The sequence below is a fragment of the Symphodus melops genome (genome assembly GCF_947650265.1).
Source record: "Symphodus melops genome assembly, chromosome: 3".
NCBI lineage: Eukaryota > Metazoa > Chordata > Actinopteri > Labriformes > Labridae > Symphodus > Symphodus melops.
In genome coordinates this window covers 20,424,381-20,449,164 of record NC_136693.1, presented here as the reverse complement: position 1 = coordinate 20,449,164, position 24,784 = coordinate 20,424,381, and the positions used below count along the sequence as shown (strand labels likewise).

General features: G+C 41.1%; 1 protein-coding gene across 1 annotated transcript in view; it reads left to right on the top strand.

Annotated features, from left to right (window-relative positions):
* ush2a (Usher syndrome 2A (autosomal recessive, mild)) overlaps window positions 1-24,784 on the top strand; it is a gene marked incomplete at its 3' end in the record, with an annotated part of 185,649 nt that overhangs the window by 82,498 nt on the left and 78,367 nt on the right. The window contains exons 43-54 of the mRNA XM_079339442.1: window positions 61-220; window positions 5,036-5,198; window positions 5,274-5,421; window positions 8,527-8,684; window positions 9,689-9,836; window positions 11,614-11,769; window positions 14,525-14,672; window positions 15,812-15,954; window positions 22,926-23,623; window positions 24,021-24,190; window positions 24,272-24,438; window positions 24,625-24,713. Coding sequence (XP_079195568.1) covers window positions 61-220; window positions 5,036-5,198; window positions 5,274-5,421; window positions 8,527-8,684; window positions 9,689-9,836; window positions 11,614-11,769; window positions 14,525-14,672; window positions 15,812-15,954; window positions 22,926-23,623; window positions 24,021-24,190; window positions 24,272-24,438; window positions 24,625-24,713 — 2,348 coding nt within the window. The remainder of the gene's footprint in view (window positions 1-60; window positions 221-5,035; window positions 5,199-5,273; window positions 5,422-8,526; window positions 8,685-9,688; window positions 9,837-11,613; window positions 11,770-14,524; window positions 14,673-15,811; window positions 15,955-22,925; window positions 23,624-24,020; window positions 24,191-24,271; window positions 24,439-24,624; window positions 24,714-24,784) is intronic.

The following is a 24,784-nucleotide window of genomic DNA, read 5'->3' as shown; positions in this document are numbered from 1 at the left end:
AAAGATATAGCGCTATCTTTTTTCATATTGATGTGTCTGTGTGTGTTTTGTTTTTTACAGGTCTTGGTGTGTATTCTGCCCATGTGTTTGCACTGAGTGCTTGCACCTTAGTGGGCTGCGCCAACAGTTCACAAGTTACTTTGCTGACCTCTCAACTTCCTCCTGGGCCTCTGCAAGCACCAACCCTCACCCTGCTGGACTCACGGACTATTCTGGTGGAGTAAGTTTGCACACTCACATACCACACACACACACACACACACACACACACATGCACATATATGTACTGTATGCAGGTGCTGTGCATGTAAGTACATAACGACTTAAAGGCAGCTAAACAATAGGCAGATAGAAATGTCAGGCCTCCATAATAAAGCTGTATGATGCATCTAATGGATCAGTATATGTAAAGACAGGTTACTTAAGGGGTTTTATATGCTCTTTAGTGTGTTTTCTAGGTGTGCATTAAAGTCAGCGGAAACACGTCTTCTTCTACGTCCTCATGTTAGCTGTAGCAGTAACTACATGTTACGCTCGACCCCCCTGTCATATCAGTGTTGGCCAATGAAATTGGCCAGTGTGACGTCTTGCCAGTGTGATATCACTGATCCAAGCCCATTGGCTTGTTGTAGCAAGACCGAGCTTGTGCTGCACAGCCATGTGACATCCATGCTGAGCGACTGACCAATTTCAACAGAGCAGGACGGCCGACCAATCAGATCAGTGTGTTGCAAACACAGGCAGATGAGAGACTCTACATGGAAACAATTTTTTTTTTCAAACATTAGTGGTTTTCAACGTACTTTAGTGGGCACATACATTAGATACATGATCTCCAAAACGGGCTTAATATGGGACCTTTAAGATTCTTCTAAAGGTGTGTGTTTTTTGTGCATGTGAGCGAGAGAGACAGAGAGAAAAGAGAGGTGAATGAGTCTCACAGGAAAACAGTAGTCAAATGTTTGTACATACAGTTTATGAGTAGATCCAACTTTGAACTAATACTTTACACAATATGGGGAACAAGAGAGAGTTCTGTGTTACTGAAAAGGATGGGTAAGAAATTAAGTTGTTCAAGAATTATTTTGGCTTTTCATTTCTATTGTCATACCGTTTTTAAAAAAACAAATCAAAGAGAGGGAGAGCCAGTACTCGACACGGAGACAGAGCCAGTGACCTTCTGCAGTTATGTTTACCGTTCACAATATTCTTCTGCACTTGACCTTTCACCTCCAGAGTGAAGAGACAGTGGAAGATAGATCTCTGCACTTTCTCCGTCATGTTTATGTGCAAATGTTCCATGCTTTGAGTGTGTGTGTGTGTGTGTGTGTGTGTGCATGTGTGTGTGTGCATGCGTGCGTGCGTCAATCTGCGTGAAAGCCATTAGTGTCCTGACTGTCACTTACAGTGGGACACACCACAGGAGGGCACAGTGCCACTCTTACATGTGTGCACACAATCACCATCACAGGCGCATCAACGTACGCTGAAAACAATGGACAGAGAGAAACAGGATGGTTGAAGCAGGACTCAGTCTGAACAAACAGTTCCAGTCATTAAGTGTAAAAAAATACATTCCTATTTTTATCTCCTAAATTGTGTTGAGAAGTTGTTTTTTTAAGAGATGATTTCTAAAACATATTGCTGATGTTTTCTTTGTATTTAAAGACTTAAGGATTGATCCAAAATCAAACACTAACAGAAATCTGTTACTCAAGGAAATGAGAAGTGTAAGAACAAGATGTTTGATTGAAAACAAGAAAAGTGAAAGACAAACCAGGCTGGGGGAGTAAAGCTAGGTTAGAAAAATTACTATTACTGGTGATATTATTAGGAGAAAATGTGTTTGATATTTGCCTCGTGAGTTGTGTTTCTACGAAGCCGTGGTGAAGCAGAAATTACTCAGCTGCCTTTATAAAGCACTGTGTAACATGGGTTTTGAAAATTACTCTATAAATGCATTTTTAATAATCATATTTTTATTTACATATCATTTTAGCCGTTCCTTTTAATATATGTATAATTTCCTCTTGCAATAGCTTGAAATAAAAACAACATATTGACAGATATTTAGCCATTTCTGTCTTACATGAGGCCTTTAATGTCCAACAACGTTAGCAAGCTTTGTCTTAAAGGTGATCTATTATCTGCTAACAGGTCACTGCATTAAAGAGAAATTACCGTGTGAACTACATATCCATAATTACTGCTGTTTGAGTATGGATAGGTATCATACCGTGAGCCTTCAGAAGTTCCAGCAACATATTCACCTGCTGTGGGAAGGATGTGTATTGCCTTGTTAGCAGATTGGTAATAGACAGAGGTTAGGAGATCATCCTTGGTCAATAACTCTCTATTGTGTCTGTGAGAAAAGCTGAGAAAGGTGGAGAGGAAGAGAACAACAGAGAATAAGAAAACAGAAGATGTAGACATTGAGAAAAGGACGTGTTTTTTTTTGTTTGTTGTAAAGAAAGAAAATAGGACAATTTTAACCTTTAAAAACAGGGAAATCGAAGTAGATACGGAGAGAGAGAGAGAGAGTTTGAGGGACTGTTAGAAAGGTCGAGGGAGGCAGCATAATGTTTGTGGGGGGGCAGCAGATTTATTTCCGAACCTCACCTGTCAAAACACATTCACAGTCAGAAGTTTTTAGTGCCTCAAAGTGCTTTAAGTCATTTTTAATGGCAGCGATGTGGTTTTCTGTAAAGTGCAATTTAGAGGAAAGCATCACCGATAAAAGAAAGGAAAGTGTTTCTGGAGGTAGGTGGACACTTTAGACAGTTTGCTGCGTAATTTAAACTTCATGCATCATAAATGCATGGTTTTCAATTGAACATGTTTTTTTTTTCACAGTTATTTCAAAATAGATTTTAAAAACCCGGTTTTGAGAAATCATTACCACCATGAATTATTATAGAGATTATTACAAGTCCTCTTTGATTTGGTTTCTCAAACATGGACATACATCACACTGCCAATCGACAGCATATCAATCTTATAATAAACGTGATAGATTAGCCACTGTGGCTAATTGTGTGCTAACACATACTCATCATTCATTCATAAAACTGGCTTTTAATGATTTGGACCAAGAAAAGAATCCATCACTTTTTAAAATGGCCTCCCTCTTAAACCACGCTGGGAGCGCTACGTTACGCTCAGGGATTTATGAGAATTGCAAAACTATTTATAACTCATGAATGACTGTTCCTTTGGTTCAGATGGATAAACTGTCTGATTGATTTTTAGTTGGTGGAAAAATGATCTGAAAAAAGTCATCGTTGTTCTCTTATTGTAATAATATCGTGACATAACTTTTTTTTTTAAGTTTTACAGAATTAATACAATTAATCTCATGAAGGTTTTCAGTAAGATTTTGATCACTTATCGTTAAAGTTTATCAGCTCCTTTATTATGATATATTAAAGGGTACTAAAGTAATTGAATGAATGAATGAATGACAAACAAGGATCTTACTTTTTTTCTTATAGCCCACCATCGCACCTTAGTTCACATTTCTCAATGGATTGTCTTTGTGTTTCTATCCCTCTCCCTCTCTGTTGAGGATGATGTCCCTTTTCTATCTTACAAAAGAAACTGCTCAGTATCGAATGTGTTTGTGTGTGAGAAACTTTAGCTCCTAACACACACGTGCACGCATTCACACTCATGCAACGCAAGCATAGAAACCAGGTGCATCCATCCATCCATTTTCTACCGCTCGTCCGGGGCGGGGTCACGGGGGCAGCAGTCTACGCAGAGACGCCCAGACTTCCCTCTCCTCAGACACCTCCTCCAGCTCTTCCGGTGGGACCCCGAGGCGTTCCCAGGCCGGCCGAGGTATTTAGTCTCTCCAGCATGTTGTCGGTCTACCCCGAGGCCTCCTCCTGGAGGGACATGCACGGAACACCTCCCTAGGGAGGCATCCAGGGGGCATCCGGACCAGATGCACAAGGACTCCCTTCCGACCCGAAGAGGGCAAGCCACCTTTTTCTGGTCGAGAACCATAGCCTCAGATTTAGAGCTGCTGATCCCCATCCCAGCTGCTTCACACTCATCTGCAAACAGAAGCAGCACACCGGGAACAGGCCCGATTTACTGCCGGCAATGTGAACCAGGCTCCTGCTCCGGTCATACAGGGACCGGACAGCCGCTAGCAAAGGTCGACCACGGGAGACACAGTCGAACGCCCCCTCCAAGTCCACAAAGCACATGTGGACTGGTTGGGCAAACTCCCATTAACCCTTGAGCACCTGATGGAATGTTGAGCTGGTCCAATGTTTCGCAGCCAGGACGAGAACTGCATTGTTCCTCTTGGATCCGAGGTTCGACTAAAGGCCAGATCCTCCTCTCCAGTACCCTGCCTGGGAAAGGAAAGAAATGTATCCATCACAGCAGCAACTGCAATCATAGTGAAGAATGAAGAGTTTAAGAGTTTGACTCTTTCTGTACAATTGCATGTCATCCTTTTTCACCTATAAGACATCGACTAAAGTAATTATAAAACATTTGCAAAACTTCCATTTCGTCAGATAAGAATGTGCGTAACCCAGGAAAACAAGTGGTTATTATGTGTTAGCATGTTAAACAAACTGACACAGTTCATGTCAAAGTGTCTGGTATTCGTACGACAGTAATATAAATCACAATTAAAAATCAATGTATAGTTATATGGAACAATCATAACTCTTGACTTCGGACTTTTATGTCTTTTTAAATAATTTCCCAACAACATAGAGGCATTAAATGTTTCCAGCTTGTTTGTTGAGTTCACAGTTTTTGCTCTCTTAAGTCTGTTGTAACCTGAGGATCAGAGAACAGCAGCATTATTTTGGATAATGACATGAACTTGACATATATTCTCTTCAGCAATAAAGTGGACTGAAGCCAAACGGTTCTCTTTGGAATGCAGCACAGACCTTAGATTAATTAATTATCCCTCTAAATGAAATCATCAGGCCCTGAAAGTTGTTGACTGGAGTAAATTGAATGGTTCCTTTCATTTTTACTGCATGGTTCCTTTAAATCTCCGCAGGTGGTCCCGTCCCTCTCAGGTCAACGGTGTTTTAGAGTTTTATTCCATCTTCCTGTCACGTGACGGCGCAGAACCTGTGCTGGCCTATAACAGCTCAGAGCTTTTTGAAGACCACACGCTCCGCAATCTAACCCCAGGAACAGCTTACACCATCACAGTCGCAGTAAGCTCTTTTATAACTGAATTATACATTTGTTTACACTGTGTATATTCATTGTGTGTTGGATATGTTTTTAAGGCATGCACAGGAGGGGGCTGTACCTTGAGTCCTCCCAGCTGGGCTCAGACTGAAGAAAGCACCCCAGAAAGTGTTCCTGCTCCCCTGGTCACCCATTTGTCCCCAAATACTCTCAACGTCAGCTGGACACCTCCTGACACTCCGAACGGTGAGAAGAAAAACACAGGCGGCACATACAGCCTGATACATGGATAAAAACACTAAATTACACATGATCAATTAAAGATGATGTTACATTTTTTTTAAATACATGCAAACACTGAAAAATCACTTTAAAGATATCACTATTATAAACACTTTGTGAGGTTTTGGTTTAGAATTTGAATTTCAAGGAGTCATTATCGTTATCATAACCAGTCCAGTAAAACAGGAGAACATTTCACTTTGTACTGACAGCATCAACACACAGAGATCGAGGCTGCGAAACACAGAGAGAAACACTTAAGAGTAAAGTCAAACAGGAAGAGAAACCAAAAGCAGAGGTCATAAAGGACTAAGAGAGAGAGGAGAAAGAGACAAAGACAAGGGAGAGATCATACAGTTTGAGACAGAGACTAACGGAGAGCGAGATTCAGAGGGCAGTGCTTCAGCTTGCTCCTTTAAGTGGATGAAAAGTGCTCCCTTTTGACTGAATGGAGTACTGCAGGCTGAAGGCACACGGACTGACTCTGAGCACCTTTCTCCCTTCATGTCCTCCATTCCTCCAACCTTCATCCTATTTACTTGCAGCTCATTAATTTCCTCTGAACAGATCTTGGCAAAAACGTATGTTAAATATTCTAGATGTATGTTTGAAACCGTAAAGATATTCAAACAAAATATTGCATTTAGCTTTTTATTGTAAGCCGATGCTTCAGAGAGAAGACATTTTAAAGTTGTCATCTGAGGAATTTCTTGAATCCAGGAAACGTTTTTGGAATGAAAATGTATTTAAATAAACTTGTATTGTAAGTTCTTGCGTTAACTTCTTAAAATATTGCACACAGTTCACCAAAACAACAAAGAAGAGCTCATTCTCTGGGCCTGCCTCACTCAACCAGAGTTTTATATTTGCATCTTTATCATAACTTTTGAAATAAGTGCATTCAACACTTTGCATTATGCAAATATGTAAGTCACTGAGAATTTTTATTGAAACGTTTGAACCAAAAAAATGTGGAAAAAGCCTCCAGAAAATACAGTTTTTTCAGACGCCTTCTATGCGCAGTCAAACTGAAGGAACACAGGTGTTAGGAGGTAAAACATGAACCATGAGCAGCAGGTTCAAGTCATGTCACACATTGTACTCTACTCTCTACCTCATGTTGTTACTACAATGTCTTTGATTTCACTTTTAAAAAAGGCAAACTCGTACTCAGTGCCAAGGAATGTTTTTCACTCTGTCGTAAAATGGCACGTAGTTGAATACATCTTGAAAACAGAAACTAATAGTTGCAGGAAGCCTAATTTAGTGATCTGAAAATGTAGGTTTTTATATGAATAGAGTCGTACTGAAATTACAAAGGAGTATGTTCACAAATGAACTTCATACAGAATGAAATGAATTGAGTGTTGTCTGAGGATTTCCCACCCCATTTCACAGTCTGACACACAACGCACTGCCACATATTATCAGATGTTGCTGCCATGCTCGTTAAAGTCTGTATAATTCTATAATGCATGTGTGAGTGTAATGTGAGTCGTGTGTGTTTTACGCTTAATGCCACATGAGTGCATTTCGCACCATAAACCCTGCGATGTGTGTGCATATTAGCCCGGATAAATTACTTAAAGCTTTTTCTCATCTGATGACAGAAATTTATAACAAGGAGACACTTAATCATGATTACCCGATTATCTCATGCTTAAAAAGCTTTAATTTTTGCTTAAAAGAGGAGAGGAGCTCAGTGCCTTTTCTCTCTTCTTTTTTTTCTCCCATAAATGGACGGCAACAATGACGATGATGATGGCGATGGGTTCCAGAGGAGTGAGATTCTGTGTCTCTCCCCCTTTCTCCCCAATTCCGCAGGGATTTGTGGGGGATAATCCTCTCGGGGATTAGGTCGGGGCAACACGCAGACAAAGAGGGGAAATAAGCCTGTTATGCATTCGCTGCTTCATTTCCCAACCTGTCTTTATTACAACCTATACTGATATGGGCTTATTCACACACACAAGCACACAGAGCGTCTGCACACATACACACACACACACACACACACACACACACACACACACATACACACACACACACACACACACACGTGATTGGCCACATTAAGAGCTTCCTGGATGTAGTTGGAGTCCGTGGGGTTTTTGTGTCTTCATTTCCCTGATAGGTGTGTATATCTGTATTGAGCAATAATAAAACCCACACATGATTAAAGCAGAATAGACTCTTAGTTCTTAGCACTGATCTTTTGAGCCCCCTGTATGCATTTTTATTAAGGAAAAGCACATTTGGCACCGTACTGTTTCATTTTTTTATTAGATGGATGTAATGTAATGTAATTGTGCCTGTGTGTGTGTGTGTGTGTGTTGGATGGGACATGTGTGAGTTCCCATTCATGTGTGTGTGTACCTGTCTCAGTGTTCATGTGTGATTTGTCCATGTCGACAGTGGTGTCTGTGTATGCACACATATTGTACATGTTCCCTTCAGTACTTGTGTTCTTTAGAGGGCCTTTATCCTGGCAGCGCTGATGGTTACATTTGTAATTTCACAGTTGTGTTTGTCATCATTGGATCACATTAGGACACATTGACTGGCAGGTCTGGAGCCCCTAAGTCACTTTTCATTTGCATTGTAATCCAATGAGCCAGACTGCATCTCAACATAGTGAAGCCTCAACACTGTCTTATTATTTGTGGTTGATCATCTCCAAGGTTGAATAGCATCCAACAAAAACGGTTCCAATCTCGAAAAGACTTATCCTGCAAATGATGTCAATTAAAATGGTAGAACACTTTCAGACAAAGATTTAAAGATATATGGTCACAGCACTTCACATCCATGTTGATTTGAACTTTTAAGTACAGTAGAGTATGCAAGGAGGTAGTCAATGAATGAAAACCCATGGCTAATGTTTGTGTTGTTTGCTGCACAGAAATACTCATGTCTATTTGGAATCATTACATCTTCTATACAGTAACTCTCGACTGCTCCAGAGGAGAGCTCGACTCTCTGTTGCATGAAATCAACGTGTTGTTATTTCTCATGTTTACTTCTTTTCTTTATCTCCTAGACGTCATAACCAGAAGTTATCTTTTCCAGGTATTATAATCAGCTATGGTCTCTGGCTGGATGGAGTTCTCATTTTGAATTCGAGTTCCTCTCAGAGGTTCTTTGTGGTGGAGGGACTCTCCCCGTGGAGCCGACATGTGCTCAGACTGCAGGCCTGTACAGCACAGGGCTGTGGAAAAGGACCGATGGTTAGTGGATTTTTTTTTTATAGTGACTACAGAAGACATTACTTAGTAAATGAGTACATGAATGTGCATTATTCTTTTTGACATCTCTAAAGATTGGCTTTCTTTTTCAGGCGACATATTTTGATTTAGTTTTGTTTGATTTGTAATGTCACAATACGTAAACTGCAAAACTACAACATGTTATCATGCAGATATTTGAACAGGTATGCCTACTTAGACATTTACAACGTGAGTGGGCTTTGCATGTGTGCGTCTGTGTGACACCGGGTGTCATAAAGGTGATCGATCCTCTCAGCTCAATAACGAGGGTCGGCGTGGCAACACTGACATTTGGTAGGAAATGCCACTCCTCTCTCAACGATGCCTCAGACGACAGGCCATATTTTGGGGCATTTTTCCAATACAGACTGCATGTTTTGTCAAACAGCAGGAGAACTGCTGACGCAGCAGAACAGGAGGAGAGAAGGGCGGGAGGGGAGCGGCAGGAACAGGATGAAGGAGTGAAGAGGAGATGACAGGGTGGATGGGAAAAGTAGAAGAAAGGATTCGGGGAAAGAGCGAGTTTAGGGATAAAAAGAGTGAAATGATGAGGATAGAGTAAATGGTCAGTGCGTAGTGAGAGATGAGGTGAACAGTGAGGATGTGAAGGGCAGCAGAGGAGAGAGAGAGAAAGGATGAAATGAGACGAAAGAGGAGAGCGAGGAGAAAGAAAAGAAATATAAGACAAAAAAGGTGAAGTATCTAAAGGCAGAAGTTATAACTCACACTTAAACTGTTGTAATACTGTTATTTTATTCATCTACTCATTGAAATACACAATCATTATGACCTTTATCAGTTGTGAGGAGATTTTTTTATTTGTCATTTTAAAGTTTGGAATGATATATTCTCCAGTTGGATGGATGAGGTTGTGAATAAGAAGAATTATTGTTAAAAAAAAAAAAAATGTTTTCAGAGGATCTTAATTATGCTTTTTTTTAATTAATTTTTTGTACATAAAATAGACGGAGCTGCGCACATTAGAAATGGCACCAGAAGGCCCAATACTGCTGGAACTGACCAATCATAGTTCTCGATCACTCCGAGCCCGCTGGACTGCCCCTCCGAGACCAAATGGGAACCTCAGCTACACACTGTGCTACAAAAGCAAAGGTAACACATCATCAGTACTCTCATGTAAACACACACATCACTGGAATGCACACCTGTGTAAGCAATTTAAAGTTTCATAAGTTTCTAGTGACCTGGCTTTATGTAAATACAAAAATGAGTAATTTGCAAGCGTTTGTTCATTGTCAGCTAAAGTGGAGAATTCTGTTCATCAATACAAACTAATCAGCTGACAGTGGAATCTGACTTTGTAAATATATCTTGACTTACATGCAGCACGTGACGAAAACATCAAACATTGAAATAAAAACATCATTCTGTATTTGTGTTGAGTGATTTGGAGACATCCTTACACCAATACATGAATCATCCATTAATTGGGAGAAATAAAAAAAAGTCCATCTTGTTTACAACATTATTTTAGGTGCCTAGCTCACAGCATATGATGTCATGTCTGAGAGCTTGGTCTTCTTCTGCAATACTTTGATTCCATCTGACGTTTATAAAGCTTGTGAATAGTGTGATGTAAAAGACACTTCTGCACATAGTGGATAATAAAGTTCTGACTCTAATTTGCATTCTTTTTTTGCAGATTTTTCTACAGTGTCATTAAAAACTAGTGCTTGTTTAGTTATCTCAAGCTTAAACAATGCAAAATAAAAGTTATTCTGTTGCCTGCCACTGCTACTCAAAGTCTGTGACGGAGATTTCTGCATTCTAATATTCTCGCAACTTTATTATGTTCAGAGATAAAATCTCTCCCAAGAACAAACCAGGCAGCTTGGACAGGAGTCACAGTTGTCTTCCCTGTTGTCTTCATAGGGACTGTTGAGGCACATTTTCTCTCAAAACACATGTGTACACAAACACACTCTCCAACAATGCAGACCTAAGCTGAAAGTCAGGCATGAAAGACGGGAAGTGAAAGAAGGAGCTATCAAAACCAGAGTGGTGCAGAAAAGACAATTTGTTTCATTGCCAGTGACTTGAGAGAGGAGATGATGTAGGAGTCCAGCCCAAAAATGAAGTAGGAAGATGGAAGGAAGAACAAAGACTAGTTGTGGTAAACAACAGTATATAGAGAAGAGAGAGATGAGAAGCTCCACAGATGTGTTGGAAAAGATTGCAGGTAAAAAAAATAAAAAAAAGAAGAAAATAAGACTTGAAGAAGAACAAAACAGCGGATGAGACTAACAAGATGGAAGAGGAGAAGTGGACATGGGAAGAAAAGGGTGAAGAAGAAAATTGAACAAGATGAGAACAGGAGCATGGGGAGACAGGAGAACACACACACACACTTACTTACACATATTCACAAAGTGCTCACTCTCTCTGGCAGACACACACACACACACACACGGAGAGTCAGGGACTTTGATCTGCGCCTCACAGAGGAACAGAGATTAATATGAGTGGGGAGAAGGATAGGAGAGGTGTGGAAGAACGAGAGAGAGATGGTGTTTCGCTCTAGTTACCCACAACCCCTTGTTTCTTTGATACACACGGCCTTCATCAGTTCACAGAGAACTGATGTGTGTGTGTGTGTCCATCTAAATATATTGGATAGGCTTACATGTTGTAACTTTCTGATCCCTTTTCTTTGACTATCCTTGCATAACCTCAATCTGGAGAGCTCTCTCTGTTTTGATCACTCTCAGTTAATCTCAGTCAGTCTTTCCCTCTCTTCAACCCTCACTCGTTCTCCTCAAGTCTTCCTCTTCCTTTTTACGCACACCAGACTTCTGATTGACATAACTCTTCTCTGTCTTCCTGTTTTGTCCTAACAGCTGACATGTCTCTCTCCCTCTGTGACTCTTAGATGGTGATGGTGTGTTGGATGGAAGTACAGCAGCAGGCAGCTGGTTGTCTGTGAGCGACCTGCAGCCTTACACTAACTACAGCTTCTGGATCAGGGGATGCAACACGCAGGGTTGTGTCGAGAGCCTGCCACACAACGTGACCACGTCTCCAGCAGGTACACACACCCTCGAACAAAAAAACAAAACACAGATTCAGAAAAGGGACACCTTATAAACTTCACTTTGACTGAAAGATAAGACTGCACACGTCGTAAATACAAGCCTTAATCCGATATTTACTGATATTAAAAATAACAAACGCTAAATGATGCATGTGGAGATTTACGGTAAATATACACTTTGTAGCATTTTCTTCTCATTACACAGATTGTTCGGAACTGAAAAGGTTCATTTTTTAAGGTTCTGATGTCATTTTTTTTCAATGAGTAGAACTGTGGAACACAGACCCCCACAGAGCAAATCACAAACACAGACACACACACACACACACACACACACACACTTAAACACAGATCATTGATTTAGCTTAATGGTCTGGACGCACAAGTCTGATTTACATAGAGGGTTTTTGTGTTTGTGTGTGTGTGTGTGTGTGTGCGTGTGCGTGTGTGTGTGCGTGTGTGTGTGTACTTGTTATTGTTCAGGCTGATTGTGAATACTCGTAAATGTCAGAGCTGATCAGAGCAGTCTGGTGATACTGGAAACCAAGCAGTAACCCATACTAATAAGACACACATTACTGCTTTATCTTATGATGAGAAAAAGGGATTAATGAAGAAACACACACACACACACCACACCCATGTCTCAGTGAGAGAACAACAAAAGACAGAGTATGGAAAGTTCTAGTCTTCAAGTTCAAAACAAAGGCATAAGAAAGTATAAATTTTAAATACCAGACGTTTCCTCTCTTTCTATCTCTCTTTCTACCTCTGTGCCTCTGGCATCTCTTTAGACTTCTTTAAGGCAAACTGTCTTTATGCGTCCTTGTTTCATGAAAGAACAGAGAGCAGATAGTGGAGCAAGAGACAGAAGAGCAGAGGAGGAGGAGAGCAGAGAGAGAGAGAAGTGAACATAAAAGTGCATAGTTTAAAACGATTAGTGACACCTCTGATATTGTACCTGCTAACACACCATGAAAGAGACACAGTGTGTGCCTGTGTGATGTATGTGTTTTGTGTGTGTGTGTGTGTGTGTGTGTGTGTGTGTGTGTGTGTGTGTGTGTGTGCGTGTGCGTCAGATCGGCACAAATCAACGCGTTTCAGGAATTTCACACGCGCACACACACGCACTCTCTCTCTCTCTCTCTCTCTCTCTCTCTCTACTATCTCTTCTTCAGGGAATGACCATTTGCTTGTGTGCAGTAGGCAACTTCCTTATTAAAGACTGGAAACAGTCATTGAAAAAAAGTCCTTGACATAATTTAATGATGTCTTCGTCTCATGATTGATCAAGTAGTTTGTTTTTCAACAAAAATGACAAAGGCACAGTTTTTGTTGAATTGACACAAAACTGAGATATACACAGAAGACATTGCTCAACAAAATAACTGTTTGCAGGCTAACACTAAAAAGTATGCAAGAAGTGCCTCCCCAACACAAATGCCTTTCTTGCACGCCGACACCAATGAAGAAAAAAGAGAGAGCAACAACTTGAAAGACAATAGAAAAGTGAAGGGCTTCTCTTCAAGGATTGGCCGCAGAGTTCAGATAAATACATGACTGTCCTAATAACAAGCAAAGTTTATTGTGTAATCAGGACAGTCATTGTTTTATTAGCCAACTTGAAAGACAAGTTCAGACAGACAGAATTATCTGTCTGTCTGTCTGTCTGTCTGTCTGTCTGTCTGTCTGTCTGTCTGTCTGTCTGTCTGTCTGTCTGTCTGTCTGTCTGTCTGTCTGTCTGTCTGTCTGTCTGTCTGTCTGTCTGTCTGTCTGTTTTCTTTTAAGGGTCATTTATGCACAAAAAGAAGTGCTCCATGTGTTTCTCTGTATGTACAAGGATAATGAATGTGAACAAGACGGATGATTTATGTTGGTGAACCACAACTAATATTATTCTGAATCAATCACTTTTCAAAGAGCTTTTTGACACTTTTTGTGTGTGTGTGTGTGTGTGTGTGTGTGTGTGTGTGTGTGTGTGTGTGTGTGTGTGTGTGTGTGTGTGTGTGTGTGTGTGTGTGTGTGTGTGTGTGTATTTATGTTTGCAAAAGCCATCTGTGGCACAAGCAGTCTTCAGCAATCAGTGTTGTTGTAGTGGAACGAGAGCGGTCTGTGTGATTGAAGGGTCACTTTATACATCGGAGAGCCTCCTCATTTTTCACATGGTCAACTCTACAGTCACACTCATCATTTTGCACTTCTATTTGTTGTCTTTTTTTTTCTTTTGTGTCCTCACATCTTCTCTGTGTCTGTTAAGAGCCGGGCTATCATACAGAATCAAGACGTTTTTACTGATTTTCCAACTCACGCCGTGTGGTTACATGCTCAGCTGAAAAGGAGGAAGGCTATAGAGGGGTTGAGGTCACGAAGTCGTGTGTGTTTGTGTGCCTATTTGTGTGTGTTTATGCATGTGGATGTATGTTGGGGAAGGTGGCTCCTGCCACCATCTCTTCCTCATCACTCATTTCTTACTTCTTCTTTTTTTTTTTAAACATTCTTTGATGAAGGACAGGTGACTGTGTTTGGGATGTTGAATTTGTCACATTATTTGTATACCAAGTTACTGTTCTTTTCATCCTACTCCCTTTTTTTTTTTTTTTTTTTTAACTTTCTTTATTTTACACCAAACCACCTCCATTCATCTCTCTCTCTCTCTCTCTCTCTCTCTCTCTCTCTCTCTCTCTCTCTCTCTCTCTCTCTCTCTCTCTCTCTCTCTCTCTCTCTCTCTCTCTCTCTCTCTCCTGGATAGCCCCTGATGGGTTGTCTCCTCCAAGGTTGGCTTATGCTGCTTGCACCAGTCTAAATGTATCCTGGTCCGCCCCCACCCACTCCAATGCACCAGGCCCACTCCGTTATAGTCTGCAAATGAGGACATCCCCATACAGGCCTGTGATAAGGTGAGGGGGGGGGGCTTAAAACCTACAGTCACAGAATAAAAAACAAGAACACACGTTAGCTGACTGCTGTCCATGTTGAGCACTCATGGTCTGAAAAACAGGACCCTTGATTATAAAACAGAAATACAATGATAGAAACACAGCTGTCTTCGGTCCACATGACATATGTGTGCACCTACAACATAGTTACATACACATATGCATACACATGTAGATATCAAGGGGTGCATTATACAGCACAGCTGAATATGTCACATCAATATGACAGACTATCAGAAAAACAGAGAGGAAATGGGCTGGAGAGACGGGGGGCAGAGTCAAAAGACAAAAAATCAAAGAGCTGAGCAGGGAGAGAGTGAGGCAGAAAAAAATGTGATAGAATAAAAAGAGAGAGAGGGTGTGCATCTGATATGTATTCATTACATGCTTCCTGACAACAAATTGCAATTTAATCCAAGAAGAGGAGGCTCTCATTCTGTGGTAATAAATAAATGACTAGCTACATGTATTATATATCAGACAGCCATGCCCTCCTCCTCCTCTGCTATGGAAATCTCATTGTTCTCTGATTTATTCATTCATTCATCCCTTCTATCCATCTGATGCTAAATGGTCAACGGTCCCTCATTTATGACAATATTCTTTTACTTTGTCCTAGATTCCCTTTGTATGATTATGTGATGGGGTATCAGGTATGATATGGGAATGTGATAAAAAGCTTTGAACATATCGTGAACATTGCCAAGAGAGTCACTATCGACACTATCTTCTCAATTGATCCTATTATGACATCAAGAAGGAATGCCTTAGAATACACATAAAACAGATGAAACATGGCGTCAAATCAACAGCAGTTTAGAAGAATAAACTATCAGCAAGCCATGGTCAATTATGTTCAGTACAAAACTCTACCTGTGCAGAAGTCACCTTGAGAAACTAAAGGCACCAAGGCGCCAAAATGATGTAATGTGCCAGAAATGGAAATCAAAGACCGTACGGCTTATTTCTTTTGTACTTTGTTGAATAAAAATGTTTGCATTGCTAAAGTTTGGCTTAAAGTTTTGTAACCTCAGTAAGTGCTGTGTACTATGTTGTTATTAAATTATACAGGAAATTAATGTGTGCCCATCATCTCCTAGGATCTTGGAAAATGCAACAGACACCTTTTCCCATCTAATAGAGGGTCTGTCACCGTACACGCAGTACATGCTTCGAGTGACGGTTTCACACACTCATGGGCAGACTGTCGGTCCCTGGGCCACCCTGCGCACCGCAGAGGACAGTAAGTACACACACACACACACACACACACACACACACACACACACTCATACACACAAGAGCATATACAAAATGTAACATACATGTTGCAGCAGTAAGGATTCCTGCACTTACACATAATGTGTCATTGAGCACTGACGACTATAAACAGAAACAAATCAACTAATAAAGACGTGACAATTATTGTTGGGTCAGATAAACTGTCACTGCTGCACTGAAGGCTACCTGCTCGCAGTGATTGTAAGGATTGTGTTTTATACTGATTTGTGCTGCCTGGGTGCTTGTGTCAGCAGTCTAGCAGAGTTTTGCAAGTGAACGTTTGGCAGGTGGCTGGCAGCAGCAGCTGGCTGTTAGCTGGCCTCTGCCGTCAGTTGGCTGTCAGTGCTGCTGAGTCAAAGTTAAACTCAAAGAGCCTGATGGGTCCACTGATTTTAGGTGATTATCTAAACAATAGCCTCATACATTAAACATATGGTCTGTGGTGTGAAAAAACACAGTCCCTGCCCAATTCTCTTTTATATCCGTAAAGGTGTTATTTTTATCAAAATGTATTACTTTCTGAAGGTGGTAAATACGATCAAGACACTATAGAGTGAAATACAGGGACAAACAGGTGACAAGAAGGTGACGTTGGAAGCACTTGCACAAGCAGGATTTGATGAAACCCACTGACAGAGTGAGATTAGCATACTGTAAGGTGTGCGTCTGTGTGTGAGTGACCTAGCCAGTGTCATTGTGGGCTAATTGCTGTAATAGAATCATATTAGCCACTGGAACAGCCTCCTCAGTGCAAAGTTATAAATTAATTAGTACCACGCTATTATCACATACATTATCATTAAACAGCTGAGATTTGCATACTTGTGCATGTACACAAACAGAAATGTGAATGTACACATCCACGTGGGGTGTGCACACACACACACACACACACACACACACCACAGTGAAGGAAGAGCCACTGATGCACACACACATAACCATTCAGTCACACACAATTGCAGCCTTTTAGGATGCCTTAAATGACGGCCTTATGCTTTTCTCATCACTTTTTGGAATTTGACTTCTTCGAGCAGTCACACACAAACAATTACACACGGAAGGACACTCACACGCACACACACACACACACACACACACACACACACACACACAGGCCTCAGAGCACAGAGTCTCTCTTGAAAAAAGTGTATATGCTTTTATAGCACGTTAAGGTGGACACTGTTTGTGTTTTTTGTGTGTGTTTCTTTACTTTAGTGTCTTTTATGTGAAAGTAATGATGTGTTTGATCCTCTCCATGTGTTTGTGTGTAGGTGTGTGTGTGTGTGTATGTGTGTATATGTGTAGGTGTGTGGACTGTAATAGATGTGTCCATTCGGTCACACTGTGCCCCATCGTTCAAACCTTCATCCCTCTCTCTGGCCCCCTCATACACACTGAGAACACGTGTCATGCACGCACACCTGCTTGTCTTCCTTATCAATCACACACCGCCTCATGCTCATAGGCAACACCACACACTCAGGAAGTTTCATGCTCACAGAATCATCCCTGAACACACAGACACAAAGGAGAACTGGACTGAAGAAGCTGAAGTTGAAAACGTTTTATAAAACGTGACCCATCGCAAATCTTTCAGCTTCATTAAATAATTCCGATTCTGGCAGCGCAAGATTTGTAACACACACAACATAGTTAGCTATTTTATACATAACACAAGTCATTTATCTATAAAGTAAACAATATGTTGTGTGGATGGAGGAATCTGTTTTCGCTTTCTGCTCCAGTAAATGTCCGGTTATGTTGTGTTTCTCAATAAATGAGAATAAAAAAACACAATTAAATATCAGTTTCAACCACTAAGTCCTTCATCCCTGCTCTGACATGCAATTCATACCATTGTTGAAATGTGAGTGTGCATAAATAATCTTTTTAACATAATAATAGCATACATAATAAATATGTTATAGCTTCAAAGAAAGGATTTAAAGAGACAATGGAAAAACACCAAGAGCAGGCAGATTGGATTTCTCTCACACTGATGTGTGATTTATCACTATAAAGCCATCCTCTTGTCATCTGGCAGAGGCAGCAAAGGCTACGTTCCCCTCCAAATCTCCTCTCGCTTAAGCTTCTAAAAAATGTCAACCCTAAGTAAGCACCTTTGCATTTAATTCAGCATTCATTAATATGTAGTCCATAAATATTTTAGTCTTCAAAAAATACTCATATCAAGACATTGACAAACAACTTAGTGAAATGTTTATCTTGATTTTTTGCTGTCATATAGTTTAGTTCTTTAAATCATCCCTCCAACCTGATCTGTCTCTGTTACTTCACTGTGTGTTGCCATGGACCTTCCACTGCTTTTAACAAGTCTAACGTGTATTATAATTAAAATAAATTACTTTCTTTTGTCTTATTTTTTTTCTTTTTTTTTTAACTTTTCCTTTTTTGTTTCTTTTTCCTCTCATAATACCTCATCCTGTCTTTTCTTTCTCAGTCCTAAGGTTTTTACGAAAGAGAAGAGACAGGGTTCAAAAGAGAAAGCGAGGAGATAAAAACATAGGGAGAAACAAATCAGGAAAGAAAAAAGGTAAAATGAGGAGCTGAGAAAAAAATAGGAAGAGAAGAAAGAGACGGCTAATGACGGAACAGAGAAAGAGGGAGACCCACGTGTCCTCCTTTCCTTTTTATCATTCCATTAAAGTTTTATATCCATCTTTTTAATGTAATTTGGTCCCTATGAATTCCTGCCGCTGCAGAACAGACAGACGGCTCCTGCGAACATAAACTCTAGCCGTGTTGGACAGCTCCCTTTCCTCTGTCTACTCCCATGTTCACATTGGCTAAGTGATCTAAGGGAGTGTGTGTGTGTGTGTGTGTGTGTGTGTGTGTGTGTGTGTGTGTGTGTGTGTGTGTGTGTGTGTGTGTGTGTGTGTGTGTGTGTGTGTGTGTGTGTGTGTGTGTGTGTGTGTGTGTGTGTGTGTGTGTGTGTGTGTGTGTGTGTGTGTGTGTGTGTGTGTGTTAGAGAGCTTTATAGAGAACATGAATAAAGCACCGTTTTGACAAAATGATCTTAGCCAAGCAGTCTTAGAAAGTAAATGTGTGTGTGTGTGTGTGTGTGTGTGTATTAGAGTGAGAGAGAGAGTGAGAGAGAGAGTACATGAAACAAGCAGAGGGGTAGAGAGAAGAGATGAGAGGTGTGATGGAGAAAAAAGTGACAGAATTATAGTTCGAGGTAATGACAGAACACCAAAAAATTCATGTTATCCAAGAATGAGTGAATTCATGAATACATTCTGCTCGGTGTGCTATTGTAAGGTAATGCTGAAATGAAAGTGAGCATGGTCCCAATGTTGTTTTTGGTTATGAATAGAAAAATGATGACAATATAGCTAAAGTGATTTTTTTTTATTTTTAAAACTAATGTATTTGAATTTCCCTTTAAAGCCACTCATTTCCAATGTATGTGAATAAAATCCATACGTCTACCAACTTTTATGCACTCTTTCCATTTCACATGCAGACAGCTCCTCTGACTGGAGTAAATCACTCCAAATAGTCAGCGTTTGAAAAAGAAATTGCATTTTTGTGAGTGATTGACATTTCAGGTACTTTGATGGTCATTGGTACTTAAAGGCTAATGCACATCTCATAGACTCATGATGTTATGGATACAAATCAAGCTTATGACCTTGGTCATGCATCATCCTCTCTCTCAGTGCCTCCTCAGTGCCTCCTGAAACGGCAGTGACATTAAATAATCTGCAGAAAAAGTTAAGATATGAAATGCAATGTAAATTCCCAGCGTATTACTTGTCACGTTTTGACACCATGCTGTAAGCATCTTGATTACAGGAAAGCTCAGCGTTTGTCCTCATTATGACTCCTAAAGCCTTGACTCACCTTCAAAAGCCCAGTCACCCACATACACACATGCCCACAAACACACACACTCACATGAACAGGACAAGGCTAAAAATAATACCCTTCCTCTTCTCTTCGTGTGGACACACACTATTATACACTCTGAAAATCTACACATAAACACACAAAAAGCCACATAACATGGATAAAGACACACACACACACACGCACACACCTCCCCCCTGACCAGCCCTTGTCAGTTGATTGTGTTATTACTATGCTAACCAAATCCTTATAAATGTGATTTAAGGCTTGACGGCTCCGCACTCCTGTTTTAGCCTTCTGCTACTGTGTTTTACTGGAGAGAGGAGTAAGGGCGGGAGGGTGGGATGGAAAAGAGAAAGGCATGTGGAATGAAGGGGTCAGAGAGGTAGCAGGAGGAGAAAAATGTCGGGGCAAATGGGAGATGAGAGAAAAGAAGAGCAGTAGGTTAAAGGGAAGATGAGAGATAGAGCACCTAGAGAACATAAAGAGAGATACAAAGTCAGGAAACCAGAGAGAGGGGTGTTGCCGTGCATTCCCTCAACACTCGTTGCCTCCTATCCAGAGAGCAGTAAAGCGTCAGTAAAATAAAAAAAAAAAAAGAAAAAAAGCATCACCTGCATCTTAAATGAAAATTTCAATTGAAAAACTTAACAGCCCTTCAAATTGCAGAATTTTACACGCGCCAGTAAAGCCTAAATAACACTCAACACTTAGAGGGAGAGTGGGAAGGGAGGAGGGGGAGGGAATGAGGCGGGAATGGGGGGGTGACAACAGGGGTTATTTTGGGTGGGTGAATGGGGCTGAGTGAAGGTGACTGGATTGTGTTTCGTGGTAAAACTATTTACAATTGAAGACTGTCTGCGATCTGTGTCTCTGATTATCTCTCGCCCCCCCCATTTCTTTTTCTTTTTTTTCGAGCCTGACAAATATTTTGACCAGACAGATGGGAGGAAATATCGAAGGCAGACAAGAATCAGTCAAATAGATGGAGGGATGCAGAATGTCTAATTAGACGAACAGAGAGTGAGACATTACAACCCTCGGTAAAGACACACAAGAACATCGTGAGGCAAACAGACAGGCCGGCGGCTCTGCTGGGGGATCTGCACATACACAGACAGGGAGACGGGCTCCTTGGTTATTCGTGGGGTTCAGCGGACCTTTGGTGGTAATTGAATCAGTGTGAGTGCTGAGTAGAGCTAGCATAAAAACCTGTTAACCTAAAAGGTCAACTCTCTGCATTGTTTATTTAGCAGGGATACCAGAGAGTGAGAGAGGGAGCAAAAGAAGGAGAGAGACCGCGACACAAAGCACGAGTAATGCAGAGGGACAGGAGAAAATTAGGCTGGGTGGAGGGGTTTGGTTAGGGAAGAAGAAGAAGGGGTCAAGAGGAGGAAAAGACAAGAAGAAACAGCCAGACAGGAAGAGAGCTGTAGACAGGAGTAAGGTTGGGTTGTAGTTAAGATTATTTGCATCCTGTAAAATCATCCAGGCTTACATTTCCTTTTATACTGTCGTTTATTTGTGTGGGAGTAAAAAATCCCGGGCTGGCTGAAGAGTTAGTGTGTAAGTAAGGAAGTGTTAACCTTTTTTTTTTTTTTGAGGTTCGTTGAAATACTTTTTATTAGTTGGCATCTCACTTTGTCTGAAGTAAGGCCCATCAGTTCATGTTTCATGATGACATGTACATTATTACACAGCCAATGTCTAATTTCTATTAGACTCATTTCTAACATGCTTGTAAACTCTTTCTCTAATTCATACATATAGCTGTGAATGCAGACACTCCACACGTCCTCCTTCCACCTCTCTTTTTTACTTTCTCTCTCTCTCTCTCTCTCTCTCTCTCTCTCTGTGTCTTTCTCAGTCTCTCTCTCGCTGTCACACACAGACACCTACACACACACACACACACACACACACACACACACACCGCCATACACTGCCATCTGGGAAAGCCGTTAGCGGTTAGCGGTAGCACTTAGCGACGCAGCACGCTCCCTCAGTCCGCTCAGTCACCTTGATCTGCTTGCCCTTCACACAGCACCATTACTGCTATACTGCATCACTGTGGGTGTGGGCGGTGTGGGCATGTTAGTGTGTATGAGAGAGAGAGAGAGAGTTAGGAAGAGTGGGTGTCTGTGTCTATGGACATGCATCTGTGTGTGTCCATTATAAAGCAGTACAGTGGGATGTAAATGCCGGGGGAGGAGGGGTGTGGGGGCATTACCTTCAAATGAGCCACTGTGGAGTGAAAAATCCCTCTGTCTGGTCTTGTGTAGGTTCTGATCTATGCATTGACATGTGAAAATCATGGGACTATGTGTGTGCATGTGGCACACTGATGTACATCACTGTTAGACTATGTAATTCTTATACTAGTGAGGAATATTGAAACTTCTGGACACAAGAATTTAATGAACTCAAAGGCATTGAGAATATTATTGAACGTGAACACAGTTTCTCCTCGCTTTCTCACACTTAAACTGTGTTTCTGCAAACAGATGAGATACATTTGCAATCAATCCTGGACCTTTTTTTTTCAAATTTCTAACATACATTATTCGCATGTCAAACCTAATGTTTTCTCTAATTATAATTTGAAAACCATTGAATTAACATGTTTGTGTCTTCTATATATGTTTGTGCTTGTGCATAGTAAACACATCATAACAAGGTAGTGTAAAGTTTCTTTGCAATGTTCCCAGCAGTGTAGCCTTGGCTGCACATCACCTCCTGAATTTGCTGCTGAAAGATGCACACAGACTCCCTTTCTTCACAGTCACAAGTACTTCATTAATCCACAAATACAATCTTGGTTTGCTCAGGGGGAGAAATTGAGAGAGGAAAAGAGTTTGTGTTAATCCCTCGGATAGGGATGGCAAAATCACTCTTTGTCCTTCTGATGTCATTCTTGATGTTACTTGTCAAATAAGTCTTCAGAACAAATCCCCCCTTCTCCCTTTTCTCACCCTTTATAGCACACTTTAAATGTATTTATATCTCGATGTTTCCACTTTTCTGTCTTCATATCTATTTCTTTGTTGTCACCCCCAGGTCCAGGACCGGTCAAAAGTCCGGCTGTATCAGGCCTCTATCCACGAAGTGTAGCAGTCACCTGGGTTCCTCCCTCCCAGCCAAATGGAATTATCACCAATTATACGCTTTATCTTAAACCAAACTCTCTCTCTCCTTTTGATTTAAAACCCAGCTCAGTTTACAGCGCCAGCACAACTCTCAGCTCCAGTGTAGATTCTGACCAGGGTTTGCTCAGCACTGAAGAGGCATCTCTAGATTTAGATCAAACATCCAGTTTAACCCCCCTGTATACAAACCACATCTCCATGTCTAATGCCAACACAAAGAGTAATGATAGCTCCAGAACTACCAAAGGCACAAGTCCCAGCCTCTTCGCTAACCCTTATAGCTTAAGACCTGGCATTGCAGGAGATGACCAGATTGAATCCACAGGTGTAAGCAATACAAGCCGAGGCTCTGGTTCCTTCTCGCTCCTCTCCACCAAACCCGATGATGCCATTGTAAACCCAAGCCCCAGTCCTTTACAGTCCAACACAAACTATAGTCCAACAACCTCAAAAACCAAATATATCCAAAATCAATCCTACCCTGACGGCACCGTCTCTACTTTGTTCAGTGAAGATTCAGATTCGTCAACCTTATCAGTCTCTGTTCCCGGGAACACCACAAGCTGCACTCTCCTCAACTTGTTGCCATACCAGAGTTACAGCCTCAAGGTACAATATAGTATTATGATGCAGTGTTAGAACACAGCGTGCACCACATACTGCTAATCATATTCTGAACCTATTTTTGAATGATGACTATAAAAACTATTAAAATGTTTTTTTTTATTGGAAATTAAATAATTTGTGCAGATGGGAGTGAATTTCAAATGTCACTGCACACTTTACTTTCGTGATTGTCAACTATAACACGCATTGCAGCGTGGTTTTTAAAGGCACTACAATTAGAGATTATGGACAAATAATAGACAACAGAATAAGACAACGTTAACTGACTTTCTTTTTATTGAAATGGTTGATTTACTGACCAATGAAAACTTCAAGCCTTACAACCAAAACTCTTGAAATCACATTGTGATGTGAATCTGTATTGCTCTCAATCATCTAGCTGGAAGCGTGCACCGGTGTTGGTTGTTCAGTGTCTGAGATGTCTCAGAGCTTCCGTACCCTTCCAGCGCCACCTGAAGGGGTTCCTGCACCACACCTTTACTCCGACACTCCAACCTCTGTTCTCCTGTCCTGGGGTGCGCCAGATTGGAGCAATGGGCCACTTGAAAAGTGAGAGGTGATCACATACTTAAATCCCTCTGTTACATTCCTATTTGTGTATTAACTTCATTGTGTTTGTCCTGGGCATAGATGGTTGATTGAACGCAGAGTAGCTGGGACCAAACAGGTCTCTACAGTGGGCCATCTCCCACCAGCTTCTCCCCCTTTGTCCTTCCTGGACTCTTCTTCAGCTCTCAGTCCCTGGACAAGCTACCAGTATCGACTGGTGCTCCATAATCAGGCTGGCAACACCACAGGTAAGGCAGTCGTATTTGGTCGAGCTGGATTTGAAGTGAATATTACCATCATGTGTTTGTTGCATTTTAAACTTTCTCGTAGGAGCTTTATGGAGTCACCACTTTCAGTCAAACTTAAAGAATTATGCTGTCATTCTTTGCTCTTTCAAAGTTGGACCTTGAACCACATGATATCAATTGTTTCAGGACCCTGGGTCAATATCACCACCAGACCTTCTAGGCCAGCTGGTCTCAGTCCACCGAGGGTACAGGTTTTGGGCCCGCAGTCACTTCAGGTATGCAGGTGTATGAGATCATGAAGACACGAACAATAACAAGAAGCCTACAGATGTGATCCAAGTCATTC